We start from the raw sequence: 13536 nt of genomic DNA, 5'->3' as shown, positions 1-13536 counted from the left end.
AGTGCGATTGAACAAAAATCAAATATATTTTTTTCAAAAACAAAAAAAACCTACAGCTCATGTCAAAACAAAACAAAAAAAGTGTTCATAATTTGTAATTTATCAAAAAGGGGACATTTTGATTTAAGTATCTAGATGGATTAGAGATAACAGCCCACAGTATCAGAATGATAATTACCTTGAGGGTTACACCCATACAGTATATTTCACAACTACAATAGAGGGTGGTGCTGTCTGACACCAAAGTTAGAATGCATTTGGTCCTATGGTAGACAGGAAATGTTGAATGCCTTTGCTGTGGCGCCTGTTCTCTCTACAAGCAGCCCATGTCTTGATCACAGACACTCTGACGCAGGTAGTCTTCATACATGGTTTTCTTTTTGGTCTTGACCACATCCTGCACATAATCCAGTTTCTCTTGCAGCTGCCTTTTCTGTTTGCGTGACAGAGTGTGTGGAGTCCTGAAGGAGATACGTGCGAAGATGAGCAGGACGTAGGAGAGGAGCACCAGCACACCACATCCATAGAACTGCTGCTTCACAGACAGGGAGTTGAACACATGCACCGCTGGAGTCAGGCGGAGAGTGAGTACTCCTGTGATGTGGCGTCCCAGCGCCATTTCTAGCAGTTCTCTGGAGAGGTTGCCCACGACCAGCATGACCATCAGCGCCAATGACATGCTGAGCCCCAGAAGGCCCAGGAAGAAGCCTTTGAGGTGCAACCGGCGATTCTCAACACTGTTCTGCATGTCGTCTTGGAGGACGATTGCGATGGCCTCAGTGATGAGCTCACAATCCTTCTCCAGTGAGTTGAGTGTGTTCTGGACAGTCTGGTTGATGGTTTTCTCAATGGTGCGACACAGCTCCTCAATCTGGTTAACACAGCGACTGGGTTTGCTTGGAGTAGGAATGTAGATAGTAGGCATGTCAAAGCCACATTTGTTGAGTCCCGGCCGCTTGCACAGCTCCTGAACAATCTGCATCATCACTCTCTGCCTGTCAGAGTCTCCACCGGCCTCGTCAGCCTTGCTGAGGTAGAAGCGCAGCCGGTCCCCGTGCCGCTCGTTAAGGGCCTCTACTATGTTTAGCGTGCGCTTGCACAGAGCCTGGCCCATGGGGTCAAAAAACACCAGGATCAGCTCACACTGTTCACCTAGCCACATGAGAACCTGGTCAACATCAAAGGGATACTTCATGTCTCCATCTACAAGGCCTGGCGTGTCCACGAATGTCACCAGGCTGAAGCGCTTCTGCCGCGACGAGCAGATCTCTGTGCTCAGGTACTCTGACACACCTTTGAATTCTTGCAGAGGCTTGAAGTGTGGATATAGATGAAAGGTGGCATTTCCTGTGAGAGATTCTCTCTTGCGGCCACTAGTTACAAAGGTGAAGCCTTGAGTCTCTATGGCAACACCAGTGCGTTGGATGTGCTCTTCGACATACCAGTTGATGAAAGTGCTCTTGCCAGCTGAGTGGTTGCCCATCACCATGACCGTGATCTTTTTCCTGGGTGGCTGCAATGTTATACCAACAGACTGGGCTACTGCGACAAGCCCGCTGTCTGCATCGATGTACAGCTGATGACAGTCCCGTAAGATGCGCTCATCAGGGGCCACAGTGCCACATATCGCCTCAGCATTTGCAGCCGTTCGGCCTTTAATTTTCCCGAACATTGCAAAACGCTGGTTGATGATATCAAGCCTGGTAAAGTTAATTTCGCTCATTTAAAACAATGGTTTTGTGTTGCTTGAATCACCCCGGTCCGTTTAAGAAAATCTGTGCTACTGAATAGATCCGATATAGATCATCAGAGTAGCTCCACCATCTGACGTCACTGATGTCGTCAGAATAGGTCCCCCATCTGACGACATTGATGTCGTCAGATTAGCTTCCCCAGGCCGACAGGCTGAGAGAAGACTATGTTTTCTGCATATATGGCCATGCCTGTCAAAGGTATGCCCAGATATGGAGCGCAAATCAGCATTATTAGGCAAAGCTTTCTATTGTGTGACATCAGACCAGAGCAGAGCTTGATCAGCGTCAGAGTAGCCTGAGGCTACGAGCTCAATCCATGGTCTTGAAGGGCGGACCCAAACACAGCCGCCTGGATTTGTGCGTGGCTTCCTATTGCTTCACCAATCTATGTCCCCGCCTCCCCTCCCCTCCCCCCCTCGGCCTGTGCACGGAGCACGCTGACGTCACCAAATTTAGAGCGACGCCCCTCTGCACTCTGATTGGTTAGGAGATAACAAGGTCCAAGACCATCGTTCCTGCATCGCTTCCCCAGGCTTTTTTTCTTTTGTAACAAAAAAAAAAGCCTGGGTTTCCGAGGCTAGCGTCAGAGTAATGTCAAACGAGAGCTCAATCAGCAAGAGAGACAGAGGGGGAGAGAGCCTATTTAGCCCATTTATAGATGGATATTTAACTTTTTAGAATGGACATGCCTGACATCACAATTAATTTAGATGGCACCAGAATGGTCTTTTAAGGTTTCAAATGAAATCTGAAGGTCTCATTAATTAGCTGCGTTGATGGTTTACCATTTAGTAATGGTTAATTGAACATAATCATAACATAAATACCAGCACAGCATAAGGAAGAAACACAGAATCAAATTTGCATAGATCTTTATTTTTTTAGTAGAATCTATAATTGACATCAATTAAATAAGGAGAAAATAAAAGCACAAAACAAATCTTTAAATTACAAGAAAATTACACTGCACCATTCATATAGTACAAAAATAGGCCTTATTTTAGAGCTATGTCCCATGTAATATAGTTCATTCTTTTATATTATTCATAGGTCACTGACTGCACTGTGTGCAGTCACAGGTCAGTGACCTCATAAGAGGTGGGAAGTGGTCAACAGAGCTGCATGAGGCAGCTCCACTGAACCTGCACACCCAAAAGTGTTTCATTTATACTTTAACAAAGATGCGTGCACACATACACACACACACACACACACACACACGCGCACACACACACACACGCGCGCGCGCACGCACACACACACACACACACACACCTGATTCAGCCCTTAAGTTTATGGTGATGGAATACATTCGCTACCTCCTCCCTCCACAGCTGCTGAACATACAGAATGCCACTGCAAGTCTTTATCCACAGTAAAATCAGTGTTAATTTCAAGGTGGTGTAAGAGATATTTGTTTTGAGTGTAAAATAGTTTGATATTCTGACAGCAATCATTGCTATAGAGTGTTCAGTAACAGGAGTCTCAGCTCTTTGGCAAACAGAAAATAAATTTTCAGTTCCGGATACCAATTTTATCCAATCAGGACATAACTCATACAGGATAAAGGATAACAGTGAAATTGGAAGTGATGAGACACATTTTTAACAGGAAAACGTTCAAATTGAAGCTGATAAATGATCTTTGTGGAGTTCTCTCTCCTGACTGGATAAAAGTGTTGCCGACCTGAAAATGTATTTTCAGTTTTGTAAGAGCAGGGGAGATGGGTGAACACTGAATGAACACTCAACGATTACTATTGGAATATAGATATTCAACTTTTGGACAAAAACAGGTTTTGTTTCTGTCTGTTTATCACATCAACTTTAACTTTAGTGTTACAGGAAGGTTGTGTATATGGAACCAAATGGACCCGTAGGGTTAGTGTTAAATTAACACTAATGATTTACTGTGTAGATATTTAAAGGCAGGAATTACAGCAAATCAAATGAAACAGAAGTTGATGGATGCTGATTTCCAAATGCAAAATAAGCTCACAGGACAAGTAGTAAAAAATGGGTTCAGTCTTTGGCTAAGCCAAAGATATTGCTGGGATTAAGCCAAACTTGAAACTGACCACCATAGTTGTAGCATAGAGAGGAATGAACCAAAGCAAAATAGGACATTTCTGATAATCTACATAGAACCTTTTAAAAAACATTCTGGACATGAATTGGATGTTAAAGAACAACAAAGGGTACTTTTTAGCACAGTTTTTGTAGAGCGTAATTCTTTTATAGACCAAAATAAGGTCAAAAGATTAAGCTTTACAGGGCAGATTGGGGTCCAGGGAGATAGAGATTGTGAAACATTGGTGTACTAATGCAGTGGTTTTCAACATGTGGGTTGAGACCCCCAGGGTGGTCCCCACATGATTTTGGGGGGATCCCCAGGCCCAGATGACAGTGAAGTACAATTGAAGGACTTTTAAGACCTTTTTAAAACCAAAAAAGACCAATACTGCATCAAAAGGCAGAAAAAGTCAAAAAACATATTTAAAAAAAAAAGACTGGTCAAACAAGCGAAATTGTCAAATAATATTGTGAAAATAACAGATCTACAAGCTCACAACGCCTCGCGTTGCTAGGCATTGTGAGCTGGTAGATCTGCTATTTTCACAATATTTATCTGGGGGGGTGGGGGGTCCCCAGTTCAAATATGTTTATTTTGGGGGGTCACGGCCTGAAAAGGTTGAGAACCACTGGCCTAATGTATATCAAAGTGGGCATCCTTCAAATTAAAAGGGTTGAGAACCACTGCTTAGTACTTAAGACTCTCTACTATAGATGTCAAATGTTTTTGTCAGAAAACCCAAAGGAAAAACATGATTTATACAAAGCAAACAATAGTTACATTTTGTAAGGATTCACGCATCATTTTGAATAGGGCTCATGAGAAATATTTGTTCTTTTTGAGAATAAGGACTCTAAAACCCTGTTTAGAGATTGTTTTTAAAAGTGTATACCCCTGGCTGAAGCAACGGACTCCCTGTCCCAGTGCATTTTAGAGTTACTGCTGCCATTGGCGAGCAGGGAAAGGTAATTCATTTTATGATACTTGCCATTTATTATTTTGCCTTTCTAGATGTAATTTTTTGCTTATTTTGTGCAAGAAGATGACCTCACAACATTAATCAAATTAGCGCCAACATATTTATGGTACAGTGGTACCTCCAATGAAAGCTTTTTTCAAGAGATCTTTAAATCAAGCTTCATTTTCTTGCGATGCTTGTACAACTTCCAAGCTAACAATCCCTGCCAAAAGGGAAGACAAACGGTGATTGTCAGGGACATAAAATCGATGTATATCATTGCTGTCGTGCAGAAACCATATATCAGCTTTTTAGTAGTGTCACACAAAAGTAGCAAAAAGAGCCGATCTACGATGTGACACACTGTGAACTTGTAGATCTTCTATTTTTGCCATTCTATTGTTTTGTTTTTGTGAAACTGAAAGTGGTTAATGTGTCTGTGGATTTTTATAAATATTGAACCAATGAAAGGCATCAACAAAAACGACTAAATAATAACTACATTACAAGTATGTTTTGGACATATGAGGTTTCCGCCCAACAGCAACAATATGGCAAAAACATTCTCAACTCATGGTAACAGAAGAGATCGTGTAGACGACTGAAAGCAATGCTCTTGATTCCAAGCACTGACTTAACACTCAAACATTTCTGTGAATATTAATAATACTTCGTTGTAACATGGTGTCACATGCTGAAAAGAGCCAATCTACAAGTTCACAATGCACTTATACTGAATTGAGCTTGTAGACCAGCTACTTTAGGCACATAACACCGTTGTACAACTGCGTATAAACTTAAACGCTATTCCTACCCATCCTATTTTCAAGAACATAAATTTACAGCACTTGGGTTAACACCCATGATGATCAACCCTAGAGGCAATATATTGAAGTGATAAATCAAATATAAGGTTTAGGGGGTACTATCATTCATGCTGCAGGCTTCCAGACCTGGCACTACTTATTATTTCTAAAATATAAATCGAGAGAAATTATACTTCTTCCACGCTCTCCCATGAAACGTTTTACAGTAATATTATAATCATGTAGTATTAACAAGCGAAACATAGCTGAACGGTATGAGAGGTAGATGCAGTCTTGAATGCATGTCATCACCATGACAACCTCTCTCAGCAAGCTCCACAGTTCTGTACTAAAACTAGAAAAGAAACTTCATAACAAAAAAGATGGATCCTAAATTCATACACTGGATCAGTTTATGAGATGCAGATTTTAGAGGAAACAGCTCTAAATAACAACTGCTTTAGAATAATTTTCACTGAAGATAAAAAAAAAAAAAAAAAAACGTTGCTATTAATAACATTAAAATTCTAGTTAATTGCTAAATATACTGAACATAATCGCAGGTTCAGACCAGAGGATGACTGGGTGATGGGTGTATAGAAGCTGTGACACAATATATAATACGTCTCAGGATAGTGTAACACTGCCTCAATCTATAAGTACAAAGCTGTGAGCTCAAGGAGAGAAGGAAAGCTACAGGCCAAAATGTTTTCACACAAGAGTGGTCAAAAGACAATTCACATTTCCCACTTTAAAGTCAGTAATTTTTTTGGCGAGCAACGCAGTTGTGCGACTAAATATAAATTAGGGTTCAGGTGAGCACTTGAACACAAGCACAGTCATAATGATGTGAGACACGTGTATGATCTAGGCAGTGCCTATGTGTTTTGATGGAGAGAACAACATGTACCATTCAGTCTGGTCTGTAGGGCACAAAAAAAAACAGGTCCCACATTATCTAACAGCTGCTTTGACAAGCCCTTGTGTTAATGACAACGTTATCTAGTGAGCTGTTGTTGGATATCATCATTGTCAGGCAGAAACCATGTATCTCCATATTTCTTTTTTTTTTCTCCATAAATTAATGCCCTAATGCTTCGTCGTATGACAGTGTCATGGCAAATCGCCTATAATTACATTCCCAAAACAGGGACGGCGGGTTGAAAGTGGTTAAGTCTGTCTGTGGGTTTTATTAATATATAACAAAAAGTATTAACAAGAGTTTGTGACTTAACATCAACTACTTTGGATCCACATTGGATCCATTGGAACACAGGCTCTTTTTTTTGCATCTCCTGAAAAGTGACATAAATGTTTTCCGCCCGACAGCGACAATGTTTCACAAACCCTGCAGCTACCCTCAGCCTTAGCATGTTGAGCATACAGTAGTACCTCTTCCTACAGATGGGATCTTGTCAGGAGATTTATGTACTGCATTGCCAATAGTAAAAGTCAGTATGGGGTTCTACAATGCGAGGGCTCAGTGGTCGAGAGGGCAGGAGAATTCATATTATCACATTATAACAACATTACCTATCCAGAAAAAGTTCAATGCAGCCTAAAATCTAAAATGGCGGGGGAACATCATAAGCTGCAAGACTCACAACTGAACATTCTGCCAAAGAGACATCATTCGTGACGACAATGGAAGGACAAGGACTTCTTCACACCCAGAATGGCACCCATGCAGAGGCACGCAGCTAGAAAAAGACACGCAACTAGAAAGATATTAAAACACTACGATTGTGTCTCATCCTAAAATGAAAAACTGAATACCCAAACGCCCAAGATGGACTCTTTTTGGTTCTCTAAAAATAAAAGGAAGAAATGACATCCAGTTAAACGACGTATCCATGAACATCCACCCTGAGGAGGCACTTACTTTACGGAAATCAGAGTGTGGGTTACATTTCTACATTTTGTCTTTTATTTGACATATTTTGTGGTCCTTTGGTAGGGATGTTGCATTATGCTTTTTCAAATACTGAATTTGTACCAAAAAAGGTTAATAACCTGATGCGGTTTAAAACATTTGCTTCAGCTAATTGTCAGGGGTTCACAGTGAAGCAATAATTTCCAAAATATGACTTTCAGTCCCAATTACTTGATATTATAATTTCATAGTTTTAGTTCAAGATGTGACAGAACCAGCCGTAGCTTCTCTGTAACAAAACTAACTATAATGCTCAACAAAGTTACCCCCAGTCCCACACACACACACACACACACACACACACACACACACACACACACACACAGTTCCCCCCACACACACACACACACAGTTCCCCACATCTAACAATCTCATCTGGCTACTGCACCGAGACCCATGGAAACGAAATAAAGAGGGAGTAAGCAAACAATCCTTGTATGTTTATTGTGACACAAAGAACCCTGAAGTTATGGGGCGATGTGGGCTCCATCACAGACTCTGTCTGCGAGTGATCGAGATCGAATTGTGGGAGATAGTTAGTTTAAAAGAAATGCACCCAACTGTGAACAGAGGAAGAGCTCAGGCCATCCCCAGCTTTGAGAGGCAACAGCCTCTGATTAGGTCTTCCACAGACGTGTGGAAGACACAATCCAAAGGCAGGACCCGGATAAGAACCCAGTGAGAGACAATAAGAAGGAATGAGAGATGAAAGCAGGAGACGACTGTGAAAGGTCAGTACCACAGCCCTTCTTTATCAAAGGGAAGGGATTGTTGAGAGCAAGAGAGGAGAGGAAAGGGGGGGGGTGTTAAAGAGCACTTTGCGTCTTGATAAAGGCAGTCCTCTCGTTGTGGACGTCAAACTCTTCATTATCGGAGTCTGTGTTTATCCCTTCTTCCCCCCACACTGTGGGGATCCCGCGGTATGACACCACCCTATTGCCCCCGAGACTGAAGCCTGCCCTCAGGACCCCGCCAGCCTCCAGGGAGGGCAGCTTGGGGAGCGCACCCGAGCGCAGCTGCAGCAGCAGGAAGACACCCGCGAAGGTGGCAATGATGGCCATGCAGCTGAGCACGGCGATGGTGATGGGCAGCCGAGAGTTGTACTGGGGCTCCGGCCCACCTTTCCCTTGACCCACCATGAAGCTGCCGGGCTCGGGAGACTCGCGGATCTGGTTGAGGTGCAGGCATGTGCCAGAGACCGGGTCCAAGTGGGTGTGAGTGGGGCAGGACAAACATGCCCGGGGGCTGAGGCTACTGCAGGTCAGGCAGGGCGGTCGGCAGGGCAGGCAGGTCAGGACGGAGGCTGGTTCCACGAAGTTCACCAGCGTATAGTTGAGGGGCTGGGATCCCACAGAGTAGCCTGCTGGACATTCCTTCACACAGCCCTGCCTGAAGAGGTAGTAGCCAGCGTTGCACTCTGTAACACAAAGAGAATAAGAGATCTGAAATGTATACCACCGATTTAAATAGATAAATAAAACAAAACAAAAAAAGCTTCATAATACCCTGGTGATTTGCCATGTCGGGTGGACCAATTAATCAAAAACCCTACAAGAGAGAAGCTTGTGGAGAATGGGACAGTTGTGACGCATAGCAAGCTCCTTTGATCACTTTTTGTCACAAAGGTTACAAATTACATTCCCACATTCATTCGACATTGTCTTAACTCATTGAGTGCCATTAACGTGTTTCACGTGTTTTAGCGCTATGGTGCACAACGTGCCATTAACGTGTTAACCAAAGATATCATTATCTGAAGATTTGCAGCTCCATCCACTCCTTGTTTAACTTATAACTGAAAAAGGCTGTATCTCGCTTCCTAAGCACTTTTGTTTTACTACATTTTAAATTTTAATAAAAATTGTAATGGCCAGAAATAGATATTAATAATTATGGCACTATTAAAATATATTATAAATACAAATTTTTAAACATGAACACTTCATTTTATTTCACCAGTGCTACTTTTTGCTTACTAAAAATGCAATGACAAAAAGCTTTGCAAACTGTGTGCTGAGTGCAGCATATTTAAGTCAACAGACCCATTTCCATTTCCACTAGGTCCAGATGCAGACCATTACCTACAAAGGCAATTAAATGTGGGCGCTGACAGAGTGTGGCGAGACAGGAGGGGGAAACAAAATCCAATTTACAGCAGGGTTTTAACTGTTGACTCATAGACCCATGCATTTGTTCCAAGCACAAAGGCATTTGCTCAAATTATTATGCTAATTACTTTAGATCAGATTATGATATACTGACCGAGTTCAGAAAAGCACTGCATGCTGTAGTTCAGACTCAATCTGCAGTTGTGTTATCATTTCCTTTTGTTTGGGTTTTTCTAAACCAAATCTAATGTAGCCTTTCGATCTGTATGTTTGGTTGAGCCCTGTAAGAACCACCCAGAGCCTGCAGGGGTCAGACTACCACCATTTCAGCCAACTATCATGGAGTTTACTTGAATATCGTTGCCATTGGGAAGAAACCTCATATCTCCATATTTCAACTTTATTTTAATAGAATAATGTCCTACTTTGTCATACTACTACAGTGTCATAAAAGTAGCAAAAAGTTACTGATCTACAAGCTCACAATTTAACCAATGAAAAGTATGAACAAAATAAGTATTTACTAAATAACTACAGTGGAACACAGGTTCTTTTTTTTCGATATTTCCTGAAAAGTAACGGTTTCAGACATACATGGTTTACCCGACAGCGTCGATATACAGTAAGCTATCACAGAGGCACGCTCAGTGGTATGTCAGGCCTGACCATCTGGGTTTGGCAGTAGACATAATCTGGATATCATTAATTTTAAATGTTGACTGCAAAGGCAGAAGGAACTGATAAAAAAAAAGGGCTAGCATTCTTCTATTTTGTAATTGGAAAACAGACCTATAGCCTCTCATGACATGAAGTTTACAGCATTTATACTCATGGTACCACACAGTAAATTTGCAAACTCACACATTTGAAATAGGAAAACTTGATGCGAAGTAACCAAAACGGTGTGATAAAGCAGATCAATGTTCCACCCTGTTCAACTGATACCAACTTGTACAGTCAACGTGACTTGTACAAACCCCAAATCAGCTAGTGCAGAGGCTGCTACAAGTGTGTGGCATAAACTGTAACCAATGGACAAAAGTGATACCGTTCTTACCAATGCAAATCTGCCGCAAGTCAAAGGTCTTACAGCTGCCATTACCAGGCTGAGCGGAGAACAGCTCTTCATCGGGGGAACTGGAAGATGCAGACCCTGTTCCAAACAGGACCAGAGTGAACTGGGTTAGAGTGCCTGAGAGACGGAGAGATAGGAAGGGAAAACGTGTTAAATTGTCCCGAAAGTAACAGGCCTTGGCATTCCCCGGGGTGTATAATTGTAGCTTCTATCCTTCTCGTTTTATATTCTTAGATTTCTTGGGACAAAGCGGCCATAAAGTATACCTTGAAATAAGCAGAAATCTAAAGGCAGACGTCTGCTTTAGTAAGAATCTATTGTAAGCGTTATAAAGAGCACAATCCTGAAGGCTGACTTATGCTTTGCAACAAAGTGGCAAGCAACATGTCGCTCACCAGAAATAACGTTTGAATTGAAAAGCAAAAGGACATATTTTCAACTGAAGCATAAATCAGACTTCAAGAGTAATAAATTGCGGGGGCGTTATGAGCGGTTCTGCCTTAGTAAATCATCTTTACTGAGGGAGGGGCTGACGGACATGTATAGTTCTGGGATTCTCTTGCTGCAGAGAACAGTGCCGTCTCTAAACCTGATACTGCTAGGTTGTTTCACGGCCAGAGAGCATCATCAGTGCAAGGCTCACTCCGCCTGTCTCATTATACTCCCTGCTTAAATTAGGCCGATTTAGGGCTGGTTGTGTAGAGCTATACAGCGTCTGTTTCACAGTCCATACAAACAGAACAAAGACGCAGGGATTCTGGGTGTAGACACCATCGCCATTTCATGATGAGGGCATTCTGCACCCATGTGCCCCAAACATTTGGCCATCGGGTCACCCATTATTATTGCTTACTTAAGAGTGCTGTGGGTGCTAACGTCTAACACACAAATACATAGGAACCTGCACAAACACATAAGTCCTTCATTTGAAATCCTTATTGTTCCATATGGAAAACGTGGGTTGTGAACTGTGTTAGGACGTAAACAACTATAAAGGGAATACCGGTAGTTCTTCAGAAAAAAAACAGCTCAGTGTCCAAGGTGCAGAGTCTGCAGACCATTCGGATTAACAAAAAATGTACGATTCTTTTACAGTAATGGTGGGAGGAAGCTGACTTACCATAGTCGCTGGCCCCCACCACATTCTCTATTTCCAGAGTCCACTCGCCACTAGGGTTCTCATCCCAGGAGTGGGTGGTCATGAAAGCCCAGTTATTAAAACCCTCTGACGAGTAGTCATGAGGCCTGTCGGAAAGGACAAGCAGAATATAACGATTCATTATACTGGAGATACGTGCGTGTGTGCGTGGGTGCGTGTGTGCGTGTGTGTGTGTGTGCATACCTGGGGGCAAGCAGTGTAGAGTGTGTGCCCATGGGGCTGATGAGATAGATTGCCAGGTTTCCCCTGCGGTTGTAAGACAATGAGAGCTGGGCCTGTACATGCTCCAATGAAGTCACATGGCTGGCTGTCCCAATGCAGGAATCCACACTTTTGGCAATCACCAAACGGCTGCCAATGTTCCTGATATATGCAAAACAGTACATCATTAGTATACACTGTAAATATCAATGCACCCTTGCATATGGATTATGGTTTGTGTTGCTGCCTTGTAGATACTGTAATTGTGCACAAAAGTCCCAGCCGCTGGAACATTCCATTCATCTCTGTGGGTCTGATATTTACAGTAGATTCTGGCCAGTATGTGACTGTGAAGGGCAGAAGGTTTATGGCCTTGGAACAGGATTAGCAGTGTCTGGTAGCACCAACAACCTCTACAGGAGTAAAGTACCAGTCTCTTCTACCCCCAAATCCGCTTAGGAGATTACACACATCCACAATGATTCTGAGTGGAAGTCTGGGGGCAGAAATTAGGCTTAAACTGTCAATGAGGTGCCCAAATGATTAACAATAATATACACCGTCTCCAAAATTATATTCCAATAAATGTGGCGTTATGCACTGCTTTGCAGTACTCTCCATCAAAAACAATCTTAGAAACAAACACGATCATAAAACAAACACATAAACATATAAAGGTACACTACAGTGAATGCGTCAAACTAGAACAACAAAAAAGGTTTCAGTGGTAAATATTGAAATATTGGAGAGACAGAGGATGAAAAACACAGCATTTTCCTATTAATACCATGCAGAACAGTACATTTTTCCACCTTTTAATTGAGACTCACAACACATCGGTTTGATTTAACCCATTAAAACCGGGAACACATCTGTCTTTTTAGATTTCTTTGGCTATTCAAAAATAGCAGATATACAAGCTCATAGCGCTTGTATATATTTTATTTTACAAATGTTTGCTTTAAAAAAATATATATTCAAAATGTATATTTTTCAAAAATAGCAGATCTACAAGCTCGTAGCGCGGCACTCGGTGACGCGCTACGAGCTTGTATATCTGCTATTTTTGAATAGCCAAAGTATAAATTAATGGTTATAGCTTAAATCTAAAATGACACAGATGCGTTCCCGGATTGAATGGGTTAATTTACCCACTTCAATGACTCCTTTCTGTACCGTTTTCTTGATGCCTCTCTATGGCCCTGATTCACCAAAGCCACCAAAGGATGACTGCTCTTCCCTAATGCTCTATCTGTTCAATCACTCATTCCAATGTTGTTGAGCTATTCATCAACAACTCATCACCTCATGTTGCCTCGTGTGCGACTGTGCGTGTGTGTGTGTGTGTGTGTGTGTGTGTGTGTGTGTGTGTGTGTGTGTGTGTGTGTGTGTGTGTGAGATTTATCATATTTCTGGCAATAGTAGTGTAGAAATAGTTGTTCACAGCAGAACGGATCGTTCTGTTCTTG

The 13536-nt window shown here is 42.1% G+C and overlaps 2 protein-coding genes across 4 annotated transcripts in view; both read right to left on the bottom strand.

Moving 5' to 3' along the window:
- Positions 1–313: 313 nt before the first annotated feature.
- On the bottom strand, positions 314–1672 carry LOC308088698 (uncharacterized protein; the record flags this gene model as incomplete). Its single annotated transcript, XM_080433254.1, has 1 exon — positions 314–1672. One exon carries the CDS (start codon positions 1670–1672, stop codon positions 314–316), a length of 1359 nt encoding a protein of 452 aa, XP_080289380.1.
- Positions 1673–2609: 937 nt separating this feature from the next.
- The window catches only part of furina (furin (paired basic amino acid cleaving enzyme) a), a 90765-nt gene continuing 79838 nt past the window's right edge, over positions 2610–13536 (bottom strand). For all 3 annotated transcript variants that reach the window (XM_080436030.1, XM_080436032.1, XM_080436031.1), the window contains exons 13-16: positions 12050–12229; positions 11828–11952; positions 10690–10824; positions 2610–8941 (exon numbers count right to left, since the gene is read on the bottom strand). In XM_080436030.1, coding sequence (XP_080292156.1) covers positions 8331–8941; positions 10690–10824; positions 11828–11952; positions 12050–12229 — 1051 coding nt within the window. In that variant the 3' untranslated portion in view covers positions 2610–8330. The remainder of the gene's footprint in view (positions 8942–10689; positions 10825–11827; positions 11953–12049; positions 12230–13536) is intronic.

This window comes from Gymnoscopelus braueri (assembly GCF_963280865.1).
Source record: "Gymnoscopelus braueri genome assembly, chromosome: 1".
Taxonomy (NCBI): domain Eukaryota; kingdom Metazoa; phylum Chordata; class Actinopteri; order Myctophiformes; family Myctophidae; genus Gymnoscopelus; species Gymnoscopelus braueri.
This window is presented reverse-complemented; position numbering and strand designations above follow the sequence as displayed.